Source organism: Rhinichthys klamathensis, unplaced genomic scaffold, assembly GCF_029890125.1.
Source record: "Rhinichthys klamathensis goyatoka isolate OS25496 unplaced genomic scaffold, OSU_Roscu_1.1 h1tg000181l_1, whole genome shotgun sequence".
Classification (NCBI taxonomy): domain Eukaryota; kingdom Metazoa; phylum Chordata; class Actinopteri; order Cypriniformes; family Leuciscidae; genus Rhinichthys; species Rhinichthys klamathensis.
Window position 1 is genome coordinate 4,943,831 of NW_026606709.1, and position 23,940 is coordinate 4,967,770.

A 23,940-nucleotide genomic window follows, 5' to 3' on the forward strand; every position below is an offset into this window, starting at 1 on the left:
AGCTTACAGAGTCCACCAATCACAAGCACTGATACGAGCACTACGTTACAAAATGTGCACAGATCAGAAATTACAATTCACAAACTTAAAGGCACTAATCACAGATCTACTACACACAAAGGAGAGCAACAAAACAGGCAATACATAAACAATTTTTATAACACATGCAGGCAAAAAAGGGTTACCTATTATCGCACTTAAATTTAATAAATAAATATCACTTATGTTATTTCTAAGTCACCAGCTTCGCACAGCTCTAGATTATTTATTGAATTAACAGTACAAGTTAACACAATTAAATGATACACTTTTTAGCCTGAATGGTTTACTCATATACCCAAAAGAAGAAATCTGATAAGGCTGCACCATTAAGAGTAATATACATACTATACATCCAAGCGGTTTACAAAGAGTTAATAATTTGTGACATCATTAGGGACACACAAAACAAGCACAATATCACTAAATCACAGCATGTGCTGGCAGGAAGTGCCCAGATTAGCTCAGAGGCTGGAAGGGGGTCATGCTAGAGAATATTGAGCAGGAGATTGAGAGTAAAGCAGGAGAGCAGATATACGCAGTAGGCGAGGAGGAAAGGAGAATCTAAGGGGTTGTGCGCCACCTGGTGGCGGGTCCAAGACATCGCTCGTCGCAATGAGCGCATGGTGCCCCATACTCCTCGAGAGAGGCACAGGATGGGGCCTAAAGAAGAAAGGCGGGTACCTGAGGGGCGGAGTTCCACAGGGGCCTGAGAAGTTATGGCTTGGCCTGGGGCGTCCACTGTGTTGGGGGTAACCGCCAACACCTGGGGCTCCTATGACCGCAATAAAAACATATGAAAGTGTATTGTAGTTACATCAAAAATGATGTTAAAATAGACTACGGAAGGTGGGAATACAGTGCCAAAAAAAATCTCTCCGATACAAACATTGATTTTTCCCAAACACAGAGATTAAAAGACATCAGTACCTTGGGGTTTGAGGGAGCAGCGGCAGGTGCAGGCCGTTTTCTCTGTGCCAGACCAGAAAGTCGGTAGCAGTAGTGCGGTTTACAGTAAAACTTCCCTACAAGAACAAAAAGACACAAATTCACAGCATTAGCATCCATTTCAGGACATAGATCAAAGAAAACCCACAAATGAAATGATGCAAAATGCAGCCAATGCGTTTGTCGAGGTTGATTTCCTCCTAACGTGCATATCTGTAACTACGCCATGTGGGAGGTTATGAAAAGGCTCATAGTTAATAAAGAATCGTTGATTGTGCAGAGAAACGGTCCCTCTGTCTCAAAACAACAATATCCCACTGTGTTGGTCACAAAGTTCATCTCATGACAGCAAACTATGAGCAAGCATTTATTACAGGAAATTAAAGCGACTGCTTACATTCATCAAAAAAGCTTTAAAGGATATTCAAATTAAGCTCATAGACACAAGAAAAATATAGTTTTATATGCAAAAATGATGGTAACTTATAAGTAGCTATGAATAACATAATCAGGAGGGACATTCAATAAGTTGGATTTAATTTCATACCGTCCTCAACGTCGAAGGCGTACGAGGACAGGCGGAGGGTGGTGCCGCAGTAGTCGCACTTGAAGCAGCTGCGATGGAAAAACTTTCCTTCCGCGCTGAGACGCTCCATCACGTAGACGCGCTTCCGACAGAAGAAACACACGTCACTGCCACCGATGTTCTGAGGGAACTCCTTTCGCAAGGAACCCTGCGGAGAGAAAGACAGAAAGGTGAGACATGCTGGTTCAGGTCTTTTTAAGTGAGAGCAAGGAGTAGCACCTAAAAGCATAGACATCTACCAAAAGAGACAGACATGCACCAAAACACTTCGAGGAGTTGAAAATCAAAACACAACTGAATGTTCAGATTACACAATATTGACATAAAAACAAGTTATACAAATTTAAGAGATTTATAGATTATAAATAAAAAATCCTTTAAAAAATTTAAAATGAGAGAAATATTTTAGAAATTAAAAAAAAAAAGTTTTTTTGAAATTATAAAAATGATTTACAAAGTAAATTAAATTTTAGTAAAAGCTCAGCAATGATACAGTTAACCTTTCTCACAGGTCCTTTTTTCTTGGAACAAAAACTGTTGCAGTAAGAAAACATGGATTTATATACCCGAAACAACTTTTTACCCTTATGAAACCTTAAATCATCTTTGTTCTTGTAGGTGTTATTCCTGTAAGTTGCTGTAGATCCAATTTTCAGTGTACTGAATCATCTTGATCACAAGTAGTTGGTGATACCCAGTGCTACAAGTAGGCCATGTACCAGGGTAAAATGTTCTATAGAGTCTCAGTGATGTAAACCAATACTACAACACCCATTCCTCTTACCAAATCCCTTTTCTCAAGCAAGGGCCCGGGGTCATCCTTAGCCTGAAGCTGATTGGCTATTTGCTCAGCCAGTGAGCTCACATCCCCTGTGTACATCTTTGCATAGTGATACATGTAATGAACAGAACAAAAGAAAAATTGAGGGGGAACATTTGTATAGTTTTTTTATACTGAAGAAATGATATGCGTTTCAAGACAGTGAAGGATTAGAAATACAAAAACAAAAGTTAAATGCAAATGTTCTTGCATGGTTATATTTGTGTAGATGAGAGAAGGCACGAGTTGTAAAGCAATTCAAAGTGCTAAAACAGAACGAGACAAGTTGTGAGAAAATGGTAAAAAGGAAAATGGTTAGCTGAAATAAAAACCTTCAAAATTACACTTTTACAACACAACATACTTGATGCAAATAATACACTTCCTTTTAGTAGTTTCAGAAGGTCAGTAAGATTTTTTTAAAATAAATTAATGCTTTTTTTTAGCAAGTGACAGTAAAGACAGTTATGTAACAAAATGATTTATATTTTAAATATAAATGCTGTTCTTTTGAACGTTCTATTCATTAAAAAAATACTAAGCAGCACAACTGTTTTTGACATAATAATAAGAAATGCTTCTTGAGCAGCATATTAGAATGATTTCTGAAGGATCTATATGACACTGAAGACTGGAGTAATGATGCTGAAAATTCAGCTTTGTCATCACAGGAATAAATTTCACAAAAATCTATTAAATTAAATTGTAATATCATCTCAGAATATGACTAATTTTCAAAAACATTTAAAAAATCTTACCAACCCAAAACTTTTGAATGGTAGTGCGTCAAGACAATGAAGACTTAAAAATAAACAAATAAAAGTTAAATTCAGATAATAAATATATAAATGTATAAATAAAGCAATTCAGAATGAGGCAGTCAAGTTGTACAAAGGAAAACGGTTAACATTCGACCTATAATTACACTTTTACACAACAGCACACGCACTTCAAGATGCAAACTTCATTTTTCAGTATCTCCTGAAATACTCAGAGTGTGTTGTAAGTTCTATATAATCATCATGTTTGAAGCATGTTCAATTCAAATTTAAATGAATTTCAATGTGGCATGAAAATCCAGGGCTGTGTTTCCCAAAAGCATCGCAAACTAAGTTGGTGGCGATTAGTCTCAGCCTCACATCACACCCACAGACCGTTGGCTGAACATCTGATGCATATGGCACATAAAATAAAAAATAAATTTAAAAAAACGTCAAAGTCATCATCTGATTGGTTGAATTCTACAGGATTTCCAGGAGACGTGTGTCGCGTTCTTTAACGGTCCACAAAGGTGATGCCAAACCCCCTTATGGAAGAAGCAAGACTTTGTGTTTACAACTGTGACAATGAGCGCTTATCAGGATCAACTAAATGCTGGATTTTCAAAAGTATGTGTAGGTAAAGTTTGCTGCATAGACCCTTTAAAATATGTCCAAGAGTTTTACACACCAGTCTGTTATTATAGGGACAACAGCGTTACATTTTCACACCCCTAAACAGGGAACAAAACGAACTGTGATTGGTTGCCCTGGGCCAATGAAAACTGCTATGTCCAGACCTTCAGCCATCAGTTGGAAGGTCTGGCTATGTGAGACTAGGTGGAAATGGACTTCAAGATCAACTTGGGCTCACAATGCTTTTGGGAAACACAGCACAGATTAGTTCCCGAAAATAGATTTCATGCAGCTCATGATGAATATAGGTCACATCCAGCTTATAGCTGTGTAAAAATGTATGGCAACATACAGTACTTGTCCATTTTTTGTTGTATTTCAATATTCTTTGCTTCACACATCTGGTTATATATACAGGTGAAGACTGGAGTGAGATGCCTTTAGGGAAAAGGTTCACAGAGTGGCACCAACACATCCATGCACACAAATGACTCCAGAACACAGCAGTCATTCGATGCATCATTGCTACCTGCCGGAAAGAGCCGGGGGAAAGCAGAGGGCTATCAGAGCTCACATCACACGCTCTGTACCACTGCTCTGTGAAGAAGTGTGATGGCTTTTTCTTAGACTTTGAAAGACGCAGAGACAGAAAGAGAGATGAGGGGAAAGTAAAGTTAAGATGACAGAAAGACTACAAATCGACAGTCTTAAAATGAATATTGCAGGTTAAATACAAGCTAACCTCCATCAACAGCATCTGTGACATGATAGAAAATAACAGTAATTATTATAATAATATTATATACACTTATTTGTGTATTTCTTTTTTGATTTAACATACGATTTAACAATATTATTTTCCATTTAAATCAACAGCATCTCTACATGAAGCTTAACTTTAATTATAAAACAAACATGTCTGGTAAATTCTGACTAAACGAGCCACACATTCATTTCAATTTAAAACGCACCAGTCACTACTTGCAGTAAGGTTAATGAATTATATTACTTGGTGGAAGAACTGTATATTCCGATTATTATTAATAGAAATAATGCAAAAAGTGATTGAACATTGCTGCAATTTATAACACTACTGTTCAAAATTTTGAGGTCAGATATTTTTATAACATTAATAATTTTGGTAACTTTGTTTCGCTTCTTTCAAAAACATTAAAAGATTTACTGACCTCAAACTTTTGAACTGTAGTGTAAGTTGCTGCTGCCACCATTTATAAAAGAGACAAGCCACAAGAAGTCATGTTACAGTGATTTTACCACACTTAAGGAGTGTTTTAACTGTGAACATGACATGAATATTAGCTTTATTTAACCGAGAACATTTCCACTCCATCTTTGCTAAATTTCTTGTGATAATGACAGAGTGCTTAACTGCTCAAATGCAAAGTTTAGGGCTGAATATGAAATTACATATATGTATATATATATAAATGTTTTTTTTTTTTTTTATGTGTGAAAAAGGGTGTGTTTTCAAGGACACCCAGTGCTGAAAGTTCACCTTTGGCTTTGCTGGTTTGTCTTTAAACTGAGAGGTTAACCTTTCAGCTCGCTCTTGAATGCTGGGAATGTGTATAGGTACGTGATCATCAGAACACAAAATCTGCCTCTGCTGTGAGAGAGATGCAGTCTTAAAGTCATGGAGTTAGGACAAGGAATATCACCGTTTTCAGCAACACTGTGAAACCTTTTGAGTCATAGAGTTACATATAAAGCATTCAAACCATCATACTGTAGGTTAGAGGAACTTTGTGTTTAAGATGCAGATGAGATGTCCATGCATGTCTCTCCATGCTCAGGCAGAGCTACCTGATGCTGGAGGTCAGAAGGAAAGAGGGATTGCTCAGGGCGGAGGCCTCGGGTCAAAAGCCACTGGTCAATAAAGAACCGTGATGGCTTTTTCATAACCTTCACAAAGAAGATGTGAGGAAAAAAATAACTATTAACTTCAATACACATAGAAAAAAGAAGGGCGCAAATGTTCAAGATAACTCAAGGCCACAACTCAACAACCCTCTACAATGCGAGTAAATCACTCGGATATCCAAACAAATTTCATACTAGTTTACTAAAAAAAAAAAAAAAAAAAAAAAAAAAATCTTTAATTAGCCTATGCAAGTACATCGCACGATTTCACTCGCCTGCGACTGAGTTAGACTAGAAGCAAAATATATATAATTGCACTGCCTGCTGAGCTTTACGCACTGTCGCTTGGCTAAGCGCCCTCTGTGTCGCCCCATCACACACACACTGAGAGAAAGAGAGGCTTACACATGCCACGTAAAGAGAATTGACGCGCTAGATCTAAATGCAGGGCTCGACAATAAGGGCTGCCGATGGCCAAAAGTTGATGGAACTGTCATTGTCCCGTGCTGCATCGTCATGAAAGTGTATTATTTGCATGTGTTTTTAAGCCTTGCCAATTTAAACATACAAGCACATTCGAGGTATGCAAATACTGAACTGAGTTCTCTTTCACGTCTTCTTGCGCTTGAACGGACAATTTCACACAAAATTATTTTAAAATGCCTGTCGTAGCGAGTATCCTAGTAAACAGTCGGTTATGTCTTAAGTGAACGTAAACAGTCAAGAAAGAGAATGCTTGTGTAACAGTATCCGTGCATTATGCCTAAAGTGACAGCAGCCTAATATTATTGCTGCTGTTTGTGTTTTTAATGTTAACAAAAGATTCACTGCAAAAATCACTCACTGCTCTTCAATGACCTGTTGTAATTTTATTAAAGATTCATCTATATTTACTTTATACAGTGAAGACTATGCAGTGTTATTTTACATTTGATTACTTTCTGTACCTAATCTAATTAATCTGTATCTAACTACTGTTAGATCTACCCGAAAAACCTGAAAAGCACTAAATCGTAGGTCTATTGTGTTTAGTTTGATTATTTGTTCTTGTTTTATTTAAGACTGTTTACTTGTACTTAATAATGTTTGAAAAGTATATTTTATATTATATTTATATATCATTTTTTTTTTTTCATTTGCATTGTTCTTGCATTCCGTGTAAAAAGTCTGGCGAGTGAAATAAAAAAAAATACTAGCCAATGGTGACTCAAACTTCACTGTGTCCGTAGAGGGTTGCTCAAAAAGAAAGCATTCAAAACAGAGTGTCATTCTTGTCTTTAACCTGGTGGTGCTCTTGACCAAAGCTGTCTGATATTGTTTATCATCATGCATTAGTTAAAAGCATGCTGTTTTCTCTTGAATTGCTCTACCTGTGGCTTGTCCTTCCTGTCAGGCTTGCCTTTAAACCTAGCAACTAAAGTCTCCGCTCGCTCTTGAATGCTAGGGATATGTACCGGTATGCACTCTGGCTTGTCCACATTAGGCAGGTTATCTTCCTGTAAATGGAGAGGCTGATGAAAGCACAAACTATATTGCTTGAGTTTGATATCTCATTGCAATTGTAAATCTGTGTAGTTTTAAAACTGAAAGCTAACAAATTAATCTCTTGAAATAAAGCACAAAATTAGTTAAGTTAAGAGTAGTTCTCCACACACAAATGCATGCAAGTTATCAAAGATGTAACAGAAGTTCAAAATCTTAAAACGTTTTTTTTGACAATGTTTTTAGAAAAGCCCCATGCAGTTGTCAAGGTTACCCTGTAACAGACTGAAAGGTCCTGGATCGCATTCGTTTCATCACTACCGCCATTACACTTATATATCTCTGAATGGTGAACATTATGCTGCAGAGAACAAGCAGAAATCAGTTCCACCATCAATAGCTAGAGTATCTCAGACTAAACTATCAAAAGGATAAAATTACAAAAATTAAACAAATGCATGGTGATCCATTCCACCATTGGAAAAGCTGCATGACATGGAGGAGCTGACGCGATCACTTGCATTTTCTCCTGATAACAGCGAAAACAACTTCAAATACTCCGTCATTTTTGGTCATACAGATTAATGAGTAATGTATCAATTGAAACTGTAAGGGGTCTACTTTAATTTGTGTAAACTCACAATAATAACAAAACGTGCTTTTGTAAAATAAAGAAAACAAGCAGGATGCACTTTCTACCATCTTGGTCTCTTGGACTACAAGTCGACTAGAAAAATCTTTGGTTGGGGCAGCCCCAATAATAATAAAAAATGTGAAAATAGTCTACTTATTTCCACTGTAAACTATTTTCACTGTACTGTTTTCATTGCCATTTGCATGAATATGCCTGGGGGGTTAATTAATTCAGACAGATAGCTCTGGCAGCATGAAGTCTTAAAACCTACAAAAAGCTCATCTCAAGAGACTGCAAAAGGTGAAAACCAGCCCCTGTGAGAGACGCTGAGGTTAGTACCGGATGACAGGAGTGTGTCACCTGTGTGTGTGGAAGAAACGATGAAGAGGAGGAGGAAGATGAGGGTGAGGAAGAAGAAAGGAGAATGGTTTTCTTAGGGCAGCTCCTCAAGACCTCAGTCCCGCTGCTGGCCTTCAGAGAGACGAGAGGAGAAACCCGTTCACATAATATTCCACAAATGCAAAACCTCTCACACATTCCTCAGGCAGAAAAAAACAAAACCCTGAAAATACCATCCAAACATCCAATCACCTACTACACACAAACACAACCAAAGTGACGAGTGACAGGAATGTTGTGTTAGAAAACAAACAGTGAGCCATTAAAGCAGAAAAACACAGCTGATAATCAAACCAGACTTTAGTAACATTTAACAAACACATAGACCTCCCATGCACATGGAATGTCTGACAAAGCTATCAAAACCACATCTAAACCTTGACAATCTGAGAATGAGGAATATCAAAGCGTATGGCTCATTCGTCTCAATCAAACTGGAAAACGAAAACAAAGAACACCAAAGTACAGTGTGGAAAGATATGTCTCTAGGTCTCCAATACATGAGCACACCTAGTCAAACAGGAAACTAACAACAACAGACAAGTACACAGAGAGATGAATGATCACCTCATGGGTCTATCATCTTGGTTACTACATTTGGAGACACAAGGAAGGACACAGGAGACACTATATTGTAATCTTAAAAGCAGGGTGTCTTTTCTACAGCTTTGTACCTGCTCCTGTTTGAAGAGGAGAGTTTGACACTTCAGCCTTTCCTTATAGCGGAAACTCATTTGCTCCTGTAACTGTGTGCGCCTCTGAATACACATAAACATGAATTCAAGGTACATATCATGCTTTCCTCTCATACACACACACGCTTTCAGTTTGGAAACCGTTCTCTCATTAAAACATGAAAATCCCAAACCAAAAAAGCTACATTACCGTTCAAAAGTTTGGGGTCAGTAAGATTTGTTTTTTTAATTAGTACTTTTATTTAGCAAGGATTGCTAAAATGATCAAAAGTTACAGTAAAGACAGTTATCATGTTAGAATTGTATTTCAAATAGATGTTGTTCTTTTGAACTTTCTATTGATAAAAGAATCCTAAAAAAAATGCATCATGGTTTCTACAAAAATATTAACCAGCACAACCATTTTAAACACTGATAATATTAAGAAATGTTTCTTGAGCACCAAATCAGCATATTAGAATGCTATATGACGGATCAAATTTCAGCTTTACAGTCATAGGAATAAATGAGTTATAGGATGGATGGACGGACAGAGCAAGCTTTGGTCAGCATTAGAGACTTAAAAAAAAACTAAAATCATACCGACCCCAAACTTTTGAACAGTGTAAATATATTTTTACTCCAATGAAAAAAACGAAGCTATGAGGGAAGGAAGGATGATATATTTTCGATGACTGAATGACTGATACCAAGGCACAACAATAATTCATGAAACTCGAGCAGAATGAATTTCTTCTGTCATATTAATTTGGTATATGTAAAGAGTTTTACAAATGATTTACAATTTGCACAAGATTGGTCACATCTTTTTGACCAAATTTTTTTCATGTCAAATATAAGATCTATAAGGCTACATCAACTCAAAAAGACAAGAAACGTGCTTTTGAAAAAGCATTTAGATTAAATGAGGAAAAAATGGACAATGGACATGCAAGACACATTTCAACAAAACTGACTAACAATACAAGCATTGTTAGAGTGTTAATGGGAATCTGGGAATGCACTACACTCTTTACCTTCCTCCATGCAGGGACTGAAGCCAGCAGCACTGACTCTGTCAGAGAGGGTGCGGGCAGAGAGGGGGTCAGCAGGAGCCCCAGATTAGGCATAGAGTCCCCCTGTGACCATCAGCACGTACATGATGGGTGAAGTGACCAATGAAAAGTGGGAATGTGCCAAAGCCATTAACATCCATACGATTGAGGAAAGAGAATGGAAAAGAACAGAAATGAGAAATAAAGATAGGAATGCACATATAAGCTGAAAGTAAATGACTGAATTTACTGCAGAAAAAACACCTGTAATGTGCCATGCATGAATAAAATGTAAAGAAAAAAACTGAAAACATGCAACCAGGTTGCGTTTCAAACTAACAGTTTTCATGCAGGAAGTAGAAGGAAACGGATGATTGAGCAGATATACAAATGAACCAGTCCATGCATGCGACCATAGACACATGAAAAAAACATTGCTGTTTAAAAGTTTGTGATCAATAAGATTGTTTTGCTAAAAAGAAGTCGCATATTCTCAACAAGGCTGTATTTATTTAATCAGAAAACATGTTTGTGTATGTATATATATATATATATATATATATATATATATATAAACCTTTACTGTCACGTTTGATCAATGGAATGCAATCTTGCTAAATAAAAGTATTAATTTCTTTTAAAAAAAAATCTTACACTGAGCCCAAAACTTTTGAACAGTAGTGTACAGATAACACTTATCTTGCAAAGCTCCAGGAGATAACAGAGTTATCAACCCCACACGGATCCAGAGCACAAAGGGTTTAGCTTCCTATAAAAAGCTCCCAAATCCTCTCTCATGCCAGTAATTCCTGCTGGTTACTCCATCAGAATGAACCAGAGCATGAATCCTATCAATTCTACTCTATAAACCTGATCATTTTAAACAAATCTCTGCATGCAGAGAACTTCTAGCAGTAAGTGACAGCGGTTTAGGACAAAATTATTTCCTTTGTTTAAAACAAACCTCATAACAACATGGGTTTTTAAGAGTTTCGTGCTTCCCATAAAAATAAATCGCTCAAATAGCATTGCAAAAGCAATGCTGATCTACAATGGGATATTCCATGGGGGGATTTTTGGATTGTCTCCTGAGGCCACAGGAGGGCGCAATGAGCAAAATATGAATTCAGCACATTAAATGATTTATTCAAACAATGAAATAGCATAACTGACTGTACAAAAAAAGTTTATAACTTTTAACTAACGTTTAAGTCAAATGTAATTTTGTAAATTGCACAAACAATTATGAACAAAAAAGCATCATGTATTTATGCATAGTTCAATACAAAGAGCCAAAGCGCTGATCACACAGAGTGCTTTTTACGTATAAAAACATGAGATGCAGTGGAATGGGGAAAAAACCCACAGTTTGAAGACATGTTTTTTAAAAGTCGAACTTCTTTTAACTTTACATGGCTTTCTAAAAATGCGTCTCTCTGTTGCGAGATGAGAGTGCAACGGTGTCCATCTAGCGCTTGTTTACATAGAAAACAGGAAAGAACAGTGCAGAAGATGTGTTCTGTGTGAACGGCTTGGTTGCGGTGTTGACAAAGATCTCCGCATTCAGCTTCTCTATTTCTGCAATGTTTTGAATGAAAAACTCATCAGTGCCACATCAAGTGTGCTCAACTGGATAGGCAAAAAAAAAAAAAAAAGCATTCAAACGCAACGGCTCTTACATCATCTCGTGCACCACTGATAATGTGGCCTTACACACACCTAAAATTCGAATGCACCTTTTTTTGCTTTAGAATGTGTTTTTTTATTTTAAATATAATCAGCGAATATTCGAAATTCTAATTTTATTTTGACAGCCCAACTTGTTAAATCCACAAATGTTTGAAAAGTTTCCAGTCATTTTAGGCAGCAGCTCCAACCCACCTGTCTTTTGAGTCCAGTAGACTGCGTTGGTGCGTTCTCCTCAAACTTCGCTAGCAGCTGTGTGGCCATTGACTTCACTTTGTTGTTGTTGTTTGCTGCTGCAGCAGAGTCAATTTTACGTTCTGCCAGAGCTGTAGCTATAGAGGGCCTTTCGTCTCGATTGACCCTCTGCAGCTCTTCCTGAGATGTTGGAGAAATGGAATGAAACGATTTAGATAAGTACATACACAAGGCAATATGTTGCAAATCCATTGCTCCAGTAAGTTATGGCCTTACATCCTCTGACTGTCCAGTCTGGCTGGTCTTTCGTCTTTTCCCCAGTACATCCAGTTCCTTTTCTTTTTTATCCTATGTAAGATTTGAGAGGACACGTTGAATGCTGAGATTACAATAACAAACCAGCAAACTCACAAGTGGTGAGAAAGGAGACATGTTTACAAATTAAATCCTTGTAGGAGAACATTTTTGTGATTTTAACATGTAAATGAAGCATCCTGGTGCACTCTGACAAGAAAATAAAGGGAAAAGACATTTGCAAAAAATTTTTTAAATTTGACACTAGGGTTGGGCATTGACACGATTTCAATTCATTTTGATTCGATATAGTTAATTTGGGGCCGATCATGTACAGTACATAGCAAATTTCCTCAAATAATAATAACAAAAAAAATCTCTCAACTAATGCTGTGTAAACTATACAGAAAACCTCAGTTGGTACATCAATATAATATTAAAGGTTCAAAAATTAATTGATTTGTAAGCTACTTAAATTACACAGAAGGAACTTTTTATATTAACGTTATAATAGATTTTTAACTAAATAATATGTTTGACCTGTTTTTTACATAAACATTAAAATGGTGGACTTATTCAAACATTAAATATTGAAGAACCGGTTTAAGTAAAAATACAATGAATATGCAATATAGTGGAAATATTTAGCATAATGCTCCTCTCGAAGTTAATTTTTCTAGCTGACTAACGAGAGTTTTTGTACACTGAATGGCTTTTCTGAGGCAAATGTGACGTACATTGTTTACATGCAGTGACGTTGTTCTGCAGTTGAAAAACTGAGAGATTACATGTGACATGATACAGATTTCGGTAAGCTGTACCATATCTTTCAGCATACCTTTTGATGTACATTCATATTTATTTCGTGCTGTAAAGCGGAAGAGATGATTGGTTCACGTAAGCTCCACGCTGCTTGAACTGAGGCACAGCACACCACATTAAAGAGCACCAAAAAAGATTGCGAAAGCTGGCGAGACATCTATGGTCTCACTCCGGTCTATGGGAAATTAGCCCATTTCTAATTATTATTGAGGTTTATTGTGCTTGCAATTTCAGTCCCACTGCCCAACCCCGAAAAAAAAAAACCCTCATCAGATCTACATGATTCACATAAATTACAAACTTTGATTTCAAAACGGCAAATTTCGCCGAAAAGCAACTAGTTTGCAGGTATGCAATAATCAAATTCTGCAGTATTAAAAAGAAACTTGACTACCTTGGGGTTTCGTTTCCGGGAGATGGCAATGCTTTGACCCAGTTTACTGAGGAATGAGATGGGTGATTTAGTGCTGGCAATTAACGCAGCCTTCTCCTCAGGGCTCAGATTGTGGTTTTCTGAAAAAAAAAAAAAATATATATATATATATATATATATATATATATATATATATATATATATATATATATATATATATATGATTAATAAACTACAACAATATATCAAGGAATTGCATGCTAGGAAGAAGCATAATTACTAGCATAATGTCTCAACATTCCTTTTTGTTTTTACAATTTTCTCTGGATGCAATATTGTAGAACAACAACTCACCACCAGGTGGCACAGTGTCCTTGAACATTTCATAGAACTGGCTGAGGTACATCACCATGGAGAGCTTGTCAGGCTCCACCACACCAGACATCTCCTTCCCGGTCATGATGGGAGAAATTCCAAACTCCTTTTCGGCCACGTCAAAAGCCATCTGGTTGTTCTTCTCCACGTCTTTCTCATCCAGCGAGTCAAAGTCACTATAATTATAAAACATCACAACTGAGAAACATCTCCATATACCATAATCATGTTCATAAGCAAGTAAGACTGTAAAAAAAGTGCTAAAAAGTTTTTTAAAACCACTGAAACAAGATAACAAAAAAAGAAGAGCAGAATCAGAAAGCAGATTTACAATTTTTTTTATCATACAGGTCACAAGAACATCTGCTAAATATTATTTTCAAGGGCTGTTCACACTGACAGTGAATCAGTTGCAGGAGATTGTCACTTGGCTGCTGCATCCAACACATGAGCTTCACTGTATGGAGTCCAACTTCTGTCGACAGCATTGTGTTAAATCAAAGACTTTAGATATGCAAAGACGGTGAACTCATTACTATGAATGGGAGAAAGTAAAACGCGTTATATGGCGGAATAAATATAAAAGCCAATCGGCAATAGGTAAAGTCATTGCGTCTTTCTATAGCAGCTACAAGTTTCTATAGATATTTGATGTTTCCCCATTTAAAGAGATAGGAGCTGTTCTTGCATGACTGGAATAGCTGCCTGAGAGGGATTTCAAAGATGGCCGCCAGGTGAAATGACTTGCCTAAAGGGACTTTGGTTAAAATGGCAAACGTCATTGAAACTGTTAGAATGAACGCTTTTATAACAGACACAGAAACTGCTTTTAGCTAAGAACTACTACTTGATTTAAAAGTGATCATTTTGAAAACATCCACATCAAACCATCAAACTGACTGACATATAAAGTTTGGGGTCAGTCAAACTTTAAGAAATTATTGCCTGCAAGGACACATTCAATTAAACAAAAGTGACAAAAGACATTCATAATGTTAAAAAAGATTTCCATTTCAAATAAATGTGGTTGAATATACTGTAAACAGAAGGGGAAAAAAGTGGTTTTCAAAAAATACTAGCCAGCAACTGTTTTCAAAATTGCTGATTTGGTGCTCAGGAAACTTTTCTTAATAGAATTATTTCTGAAGGATCATGTGACACTGAAGACTAGAGTAATGGGTGCTGAAAATTTAGCTTCAACACCACAGGAATAAAATTGCGTCAAAATTCACACAGTCTATTTTATTTGCATTATTAGATATACACTTCTTATAGTATAAACTGAACTAATACACTGCATAAGTGTCTGGAAACTGGATAGAGCTAGCGAGGAAGGCAATTGTTGGAGTACAGTATACTCCTCAGAGAATTCCACTAATGCTGCCTAAAAACAAAAATGCAGACTAGTTTAGCTGACTATAACAAACAGCTCATAAGCAAAAGCTTTTAAAGGTCACTCAGCATCTGCTCTAATGTAGAGAGTTATGATAATGCTAATGTACGTCTCAAAGGCTAATGAGGCTTTCAGCTGCTCTACATAACAGACCCCAGTGAAAGAATAACTACAGTTTTTGCCCTTCTGCAACAGAGCAACTTACCCAACTGTACTTTTATTTCAGTGTGCTGTACTCAACAGATGAATATGCCAAATAAATAAATACTACATGCCGGTGAACAAAGCTATATATAGCTCATTAAAAGTAATGAGGTGAAGACAAATGAACTGCCACAGGTGAAGAAACAAACATTTGAGTATTATTATCAAAGACCGTGTCACTGCTGACTCATATTCTGCAGCTTAACAGCAAAGCTGTTGAATCTTTGGCTCATTGAATCTTTTGTTTTGTTTCTAGTTTTTGACTGTTTTTCTCAGTCTCCTATTCTAAAACAGGGCTGGGTATCGATGCAGATTTTTTTTAAACTGATTTGATTCTGATTAACAAGTTCTCGATTTGATTCAATTCCAATTTTGATTCTTATTCATTTGAGTATACCTCAGAAGAAATGTCCATTTTGCTTATATATAGAAAAAATATTGGACAGGGTTTAAAATTGATTCAAATCGGTGAATTATCTTTATAAACTATTCATTTAAAAAAAAAAAACTACCCAAAGGAGTAATTCATTTGTGAGTCTGATTAAACTGGACTACATTAGTCTTTATAGTAATGTAGTATATTTGAATGTTTTCAGTTACACTCACCAAGGCTGAATTTTATTACAGTAGTACAAACAGTATTATTGTGAAATATAATAAAAATTTTAATATATCTTAAAATGTCATTTAATTATATGACGGTAAAACTGAATTTACTCCCGTCTTCATTGTCAAATGATAGAAAAATGTATAAAACATTATAAATGTATCTGTCACTTTTGTTCAATTTAATGCACCCTTGTTGAATAAAAGTACCAATCATTTTAAACATTTGTCACGGGTATTATTCAGTTATTTGTGTAAAACCTTTAAATAAGGAAAAAGCTACAGTAGAGAATGCATCTTTTATGATGATAGTCCAAAGCTCAATCATACAACAAAACCTCATAACTCTAAAAATGTCAAACATTTTTCTTTTTAACTTTGCCTTGATCTCCTGTCTTCTCACACTGCGGGGGCATATGACTTACACATCCTCTCAAAAACAAGTTATGTTATTTTTGTATGAACTGGGTCTCTGATTCTCTGCTGCAGTGTTTGTCCTCCAGTCCTGCATCTCTAAATATAGAACCATAATAACACAGGGCATTTTTTGGGATCAGCATGTGGCATACTGCACTTACATGAGGTCTGGTCTGTATCGGTGGATGAGCGCACACAACGCCAAGCCACTCTTCCAGGACGTGGTGAGATCAGACACACTGACACCTCGGTATCCCTCCGTCTGCCTCTGACACCAGTTCAGCAGCTTACTGGAGCGAACGATGGACTCTGATGGGAAGAAAGCAAAGTCAGTAGGCGCCTCTGATGCAAGAATATGCATATTCAATAACGGTGTGCGCCGACATCCAATCGGATCGGAGTTAGTCACATAACCAGAGCAGGGCCTGAAGAACTCTCATGGTGCATTTCATTCCCTTTTGAGTGGTTATGAAACATTCAAGACATCGACGACACTGGCAGTAGTTCTAAGTTTGTGAAATATGTTAGTGCATAGTTGTTTAATTCTGAAGCGCTCGAAAGACGCCTTTCCATTCCATGTCAGAGTTACTCTTTTCATACAATAAACTGCACAAAGCTTTTTGAAAAGCCTGTAGAATGTCATGCATTCAGATCAGAGTCGCCCGCAAAATTACCTTGCAATTGCTTCTCAAGCAGAATTTCTAGGAGGAGAATAAATCAAGTTATACATATTTACTTTTGACACCATCCAACATGAAGGGTGAAAAGGCTAAATAAATGTATGGAAAAACAATTTAACCACAGCTGATGTGCAATACTAATGTGACACTAAATCTACCCACCATTTCTTGTGAGCTTAGGAGTTGAAGAGTTAACCACATTCTCCATGTCAATGCGCAAATCCCTGGTTTCTCCGGTGTCCAACAGATGCCGTACCTACGGACAATTATAGTATTAGTGCTCATGTTTATTTCTTACGAGGGCCACCATTATCCAAGCGATCCAGTATCATATTTAATAATAATAAATAGTGGTCAACCTTTTTTTTGTTGCAATGGCGGATGCCAATACCTAGAGAGCAGGTTGGCCGATGGCTGATTTAATGCCAATATATACATAAAATAAATTTAAACACAATATTTACTCAAAAGTAGGGCTGCAACAACTAATGATAAAATAGATTATTAGTAGGGCTGTACTGGCCTAGTCGATTAGTCGATAAATTGGTCGATACGTTCTGGTTCGACCAAAATTCTGATTGGTCAATTTTTTGCCGCGTTCATTTCATCAGTTTTGCCGGGCTGAGGCGCACTCATTTCATCAGGTGGAAAGCACTAAATGCTAATGGGGTGTTTTCAGAGTACCCTTGTTTCACAGGTAACAGTCTGTCTTCAGAACACCCCCTTTGTTTTCACCTTTTTTGGATTAGCCCAACCCAAGAGAGAACGATAAGTAGGCTATAGAAAGTTTGATGCTGAATATTATTTATTTAATTGTGAGAGCGTTTAATAGTCAGTCCTCTTCTAACATGTCAACAACAAAGAAATCGACAGTGGGGCAGCATTTTGTTAAAATTGATAACAGGAAAAAGGTCGAATGCAAGTTTGCAAGCAACAGTTTTCCACAGCTCGACGACATGACATATCATCTAAAAGTGGTAAGCTCACTTGTCTGCGTTAGCTTGCCCTGTCTGTTTTGAGTAGGCTATATGAACATATCAGAATTTAGCATATTTCAACGTTTTAGTGTGATAACCTAACTTTTTTTTTATTTTATTTGGAGCCTAATGCGCAATGCCGACTGTTTGTGTTAGTTTTGAGCCTAAGATGCTTTATTTTTCAGTGATGCACTTTATTTCGTTTCTGCTCTTGATCTGGTTTGTTTAATAAATATTATTTTTTTATTAAAGTGGACCTTTTGTGTTTATTAAGAGTAAAAGCTTTAAGTTAATAGTCTATTAGTGTCTCAACCGCGAAGCTGAGCTTCAGCCTCGCTCGGTGCGAGGACATACACAGAGCGGTATAGTGTCTGACAGTTATAACTTATTATTATAACATATGACAAAAATAATTGTCTAAATTATGTTGCATATTCCTCAACAGTTCTTGTGATGATATCACTAGTTGACAACATAGTACTATTTACGGAAATCATAGGCTATGATATTGCGCAGGTGCTCGTGATGCAACGCTGTCAGAGCCGACAGACTCGTGTGTTAGACTCATTTCAGTGCAAAATAATTAGGTCAAAAACGATTTAATATACTGCAAATAGCCCACTAGTTTCTTATGTTTATTTATAATTCATTTAGGCAGACAACAAGGCTACCAAGTAACTGCGTACTGTGCGCAGCTAATTAATTTAACGTTTTTTTTTGTAACGTCATTTTTAATCGAAAATTTCAGGACTTCAGTCGACCAAGATTTTCTTTGGTTGAGTACAGCCCTAATTATTAGCGATAATGAAAATAATCAACAACGAATTTGATTATCGATTAGTCGCAAAAGTGAATAACACATTTCTTTGAACAAAACGCATATGGACAACAGCAGAGGACACAGAGCAAGCTGCTACAGCAAAGGTGCATGATCCAAGTTGTCCAAAACATGAGAATATATTTATATGCATTCAAACGCGTTCAAACACGTTAACCACGTCTTGCACTGTTGTTCTTTGACAGATGCGTGTGCGGTTTAAGCATCTGACAAGTGTTTTCTTCAGCGCATAACTTACATTTTATGGTTATATCCTTATCTGTAAATCAAATGTCAGAAAGTCCCACAAGCATTTCCATTTAGCATATTCTGACAACAAGTGTCTTGTTAAACTTCAGTGTTTAATTAACGAGAGTGGGTGGGCGCATACGCATCAAACAGATGGAGCGCAGTAGAATAGGAGCATAATAATTCTGACTAAAATACACATTTTGCTAAAAAACAAACAAAAAAAACCTATATTTTAAATTAAGTTGTAGGTTTAAAATTCTATATCTAACACAAGTAATCATATTTATGAGAGCAGTAACAGTAAATACACTTGTTGGAATAGCCCATTAATGTAATATAATTACTATGTTCAGACGAGTGAATGTGTTCCTCAAGTTGACATTTTGTGCTTTAATTTTTGCTTATTTTTAATTGTCATTTTAATTTATGCTTTAAAATAGTAACCAATCAATTGATTTTAGGTTTAGAATGTAATGTTTGTATTTGAACCCTTTTTGCTTATGCACAGCATAGCCTACATAGACACATTCACTGTATTTGTTCTCATAGGCTTTATATTACACATTGTTTGGAGAACAGCATTGTGCAGGATGTGGAATAACATTGTTTAAAATAACTGATTTAGGTTGTTAAAAATTAAAGAGGTTGTTAAGGTATAATAATTTTTAGATTTTTCATCTAAAATCTTTATCAACAGATTAATCGATTATCAAAATAATCGTTAGTAGCAACCCTACTCAAAAGCCAGTAAAATAATCTGAAAATAGAAGTTATTTTTGGGGATGCCCCACCTCTGGCCAATGCAAATAAGCCTTCATTTGTTTTTATGTTATAGCCAATAACTGATAAATGGCCAGTATTAAAATTCAATACTTTTTTGTCAAAACATTCAAATAATTATAAATCTACAAATCAATCATTTTAAATACAAGTCAATTTATAATGTAATCATTATTATGGGATTTTATAAATATTACATTTAAGTGTTAATTATTAAAATATATATTTAACACAAATTATAAACATATATAAATTAAAATCTGAAATTATTTTAAATATTAACTTTAAAAGAGTGGCAAATGTGAAATAAGTGGACAAATGATCATTCAAAACTAAGGGTGTGTTCACACTTGGCATGTTTGGCTCAATTAAAACGAACCCTGGTGCGATTGCTCAGTGCGGTTCATGTGTGAATGTTGCCATCCAAACCCTGGTGTGCACTAAATAAGACAAACTCTGGTGTGGTTCGATGGAAATATGAACGCAACACGGACCAAAGACAAGTAAATGAACCAAAAACAAAAAACAAAAATGCCAAGACCCTAAAAAGGAGAGAATCCTCATGCATATCGTGTGCGTTTTGACTCCTTTACACATTTAATAAGCTCTTCACGAGTTCTCAGCTGGTCAAAATACCATCATATGTAGGCTACGCACACACATAAATGCGACGAGCGCATTTATCCCAGCACACAGCATTGTTTTGAATGTTCGGTAAGTTCCGTCTCAAAATAGGCAATACGTCATAAAAGCCGACCAATCAGGTTGTGAACATATCCCTATGCCTTTATGTTCTGTGATAAAAATGCCAATCTAAAGGCTAATCGGACCAGGGCTAAATGCTTAATTTTTTGGTTCAGACCAAGCGAAGTGTGAACACACCCTAAATATCCAAAACCTATTATATTTATCCAATTACAACTGACACAAATAAAATAAAAAATAAAAAAAAACTAATACTGGACAATAAAAAATATGGTGCCAAATTTGCCAATATATTAAACAGCTCTATTAATTATCCATTGCCAAAACCTGTCAGCAAATTTTTTAAACTGACAATGTATGGGATCTTTGGATGATGGCGACCATCTTAAAATGGCCAAATATCGACTAGTACAGTATGACTGATGGATCAACTGTGCAAAAACCCACCTGGTTGGGTCTCACTTGGTGAAGGCTGATGTTGGGGTACCGTGTAGCTGGGTCAACGCTGTAGTGGCTAAAGTTCTTACTCACATTCTCTGGTGTCGTCTGTGGAAGCAGTCGATAGACACTTTCCCTGAAACACAAGGGGAGCAGTGGTCATGATTACTACACACCATGATATCAGACCCAAATTCCCTTAATCTTGGCATTAGTCCCATTAGTGATGATGTCTCAAGATGAGACCCTAGAGACATCATGCAGGCTACCCGCTCGCAAAACACTTTCGCTTCCCCACAAACATGCTGCTTATTGCATACAAGTAGAAAAGTGTTTTACCACTGTGACTTACCCTGCCGTATGCAACAAAATAACAGTGCAGGGAGAAAAGTAACAGTAAATGACAGCCTGTGAGGGCTTGAGCTGTTTACTGCTCAGTTTGAAGACACAATCCCTGTCAACCTCATCATAAGTGCTCTGCAGCAGCAGTATATCACTCTGAGTGTTTTTGGTATGGCATAACATCATATTACTCATACTATTTTTATAGTATGCAGTAAAGGCTTTTTTGATATTCAACATCTATTTGTGTATGTACTCTGAAATGGTGTAAAATGTGACTTTCTTTCAGAGGAATCATCATTTCAACCAAACAGTCACATTTTCACAATATTTTCCCTATAGGGCTGGAAAAACAACCATATACATTTTTGTAATTTTGTGTCACACAATTGTGTTCTCCACTTTTTTTAATCCATTTACAGCCCTAACTTTTTAATATATGAAAAGTGCCAAATGAGGACACCAGCACACTGCACGAGATTACAATACATGATTTCTCACAATGCAATAAATTGGCCTAGACCTTTCATTTCCAGAGTGAAAAATGTAGCTATATCAACAGCAAATTTTAATTTCTTCTCATTATTTGCACAGACTGTCAAAAGTAAAAGAATTCTGACACAAATCTAATTAATATGCAAAAAACAGCATGTATTCCCATTATTATAACTCAATGTGATTTGCTGAATAAAACAAGCAACATAGTGAGGTCATGTGACGACCAAAGAACTTCATGAACTCATGAAACCATGAATATGCAAATTGATCCCCGCCTCCACTCAATCACACCTGATCAGACTACCTGATCCACTCTGTCAACTTTAATGTAGTAAACCCTACACAATTGCAAGTGGAAATATTGGTTAAATTCAGCCATATATGTTTGAACCAGAAAATGATTCAGAAGAAGAAGAGGAGTGAATTATACAGGGTCGTTGAAAAGTCGATGTATCAGAATGGTAATACATTATGTATGTATCGCTCTCAACAACATCGGACACTAAACGGTAATTGATAGGATAAGCCTTTGGCTCGACTATATTATCTAACGGCTAACAATGTGTAGCTTATGTTACACAAACCATGTCCCCATTGGTCATCTCAGAGTCAGACTGCTGCCTTCAAATATCAGCATCCTTAGAAACGCTTTGAACATCATAGAAAGTCCATTGAGAAAGGCATATAGTTCATCATAACATTGTAATATACATCTAATTACATAATAAACCAGCTATATTGCATTATATACACAAATTTTCCTGTCCCTTCTTATAGGTGTTCTTGTGCTCACTGTGGAAAAGCCCCACCCCGCACGTTGACCGGATTGGTATTTGTGACGTAGAAATCAGGGGCGGTTTGAAACCACGTTTTTGAGACTGTCTTTGGTACACTGCAGTTTTGAGGAGAAAATACTCAGCAATGGTGTTGTTGACTGATGAATTTGCACATGGTTTGTCTTAAAGCATATTAAAACACCACATAGACATACAACACCATTAAAAACTTGATTTTCAGCACAGGAGGGTTTTATATGGTTGGAGTAGTATACACTGCACAGCATGCTGTAAGCAGACCACTAGCTTTCCGTTCTGAACATAAAATCTGTCTTACCGTTCAGCCAGGACCTCCAGGGGGGAGCTTCCATTAGCCCAACTACGCACCATCCACGCTGCATCCATGCCTGCCAAGAAACCTCTTGCTATTCCAGTGCCCATTGGCCAAAATGGCTATACACAAAAAAACACCACATTTCCATCAGTCAACTTGTTCCTCATACACTAAGAGTGATAAATGAGTGGCTGTAAAATTCATATTAGAAATCAGTCACCTTCTGTTTGGAATATAATGGAAAAACTACCCTCACAGCCGCAGTCTAGATAGTTTAACTGTGTGTGATGTTTTAAAGTAATGCTTTAATTACCAGAGATTCTAAATGAGAAAATGTCTCACAGATTTATGTGAGAAAAAGTATTTTCAGAATCAGAAGTTGAAATTTGTCAAAGGAAGCCATTGGAGAAGAGCAAAAGGCAATTTTGTGGAACTTCATGGAAAAACACCATCTGGTTCTATTAAAGTAGGTTATAACAAATAACAAACTACCTTACAAGAAGACTGTCTTATTTCTCTCCTCCACGTGGGTTTTCTACTCACCTCTAGAAGGCTGTCCCCCACCAGGGCTACTAGCAGCTTATGGCCGTTGCGCTGGCGGACGAGCGCTGCATTTTCAGAGGCATACATGCAGGTGAAGTCAAACATGGCGACATCAGGTTGGCCATAGTGGTTGATGGCAAAATCCAGTTTAGGAAGCTGCTGATTGGTAGAGAAATCTGCTGCCTCTCTAGCGTAGGAGAGCAAAGCCTTCTGGTCAACATTGGCCCTGGAGAGCAGCATTTCTGTGTCGGCATAGTCCTATACAGTTTAAATAAATAAAATAAATACATTTAATAAAAAAATAATATAATAATGATTTAAAATACTATGACCAGGGTGTTTTGTGTTCTGTGTGTGTGTGGTTCAAGAAATTCCAACATTAAGGGGACAAAATGTCCTCACAAAGATTGAAATATCTGAAATCCATACTAAGTGATGTTTTTTGAACATGTAAAAATGCTGAAAGTAATCATTATGTCTATGGAAAGTCCCCATAAAACATGAAAACCCAACAGTCAAAC

At 36.6% G+C, this 23,940-nt stretch overlaps 1 protein-coding gene across 35 annotated transcripts in view; it reads right to left on the reverse strand.

Annotated features, from left to right (window-relative positions):
* mical3a (microtubule associated monooxygenase, calponin and LIM domain containing 3a) overlaps positions 1-23,940 on the reverse strand; it is a 125,320-nt gene that overhangs the window by 33,387 nt on the left and 67,993 nt on the right. For 20 of the 35 annotated variants that reach the window (XM_056261350.1, XM_056261349.1, XM_056261351.1 and 17 more), the window contains exons 8-29: positions 23,420-23,677; positions 22,880-22,995; positions 20,936-21,062; positions 17,120-17,213; positions 16,952-16,978; positions 16,439-16,586; positions 13,637-13,833; positions 13,304-13,422; positions 12,070-12,141; positions 11,794-11,973; positions 9,895-9,996; positions 8,858-8,941; positions 8,145-8,255; positions 7,425-7,511; positions 7,039-7,164; positions 5,612-5,710; positions 5,304-5,414; positions 4,317-4,415; positions 2,358-2,453; positions 1,535-1,721; positions 970-1,064; positions 724-814 (exon numbers count right to left, since the gene is read on the reverse strand). In XM_056261350.1, coding sequence (XP_056117325.1) covers positions 724-814; positions 970-1,064; positions 1,535-1,721; positions 2,358-2,453; positions 4,317-4,415; positions 5,304-5,414; positions 5,612-5,710; positions 7,039-7,164; positions 7,425-7,511; positions 8,145-8,255; positions 8,858-8,941; positions 9,895-9,996; positions 11,794-11,973; positions 12,070-12,141; positions 13,304-13,422; positions 13,637-13,833; positions 16,439-16,586; positions 16,952-16,978; positions 17,120-17,213; positions 20,936-21,062; positions 22,880-22,995; positions 23,420-23,677 — 2,626 coding nt within the window. The remainder of the gene's footprint in view (positions 1-723; positions 815-969; positions 1,065-1,534; positions 1,722-2,357; positions 2,454-4,316; positions 4,416-5,303; positions 5,415-5,611; positions 5,711-7,038; positions 7,165-7,424; positions 7,512-8,144; positions 8,256-8,857; positions 8,942-9,894; positions 9,997-11,793; positions 11,974-12,069; positions 12,142-13,303; positions 13,423-13,636; positions 13,834-16,438; positions 16,587-16,951; positions 16,979-17,119; positions 17,214-20,935; positions 21,063-22,879; positions 22,996-23,419; positions 23,678-23,940) is intronic. The other 15 variants (XM_056261384.1, XM_056261378.1, XM_056261382.1 and 12 more) reach the window with 10 other exon arrangements.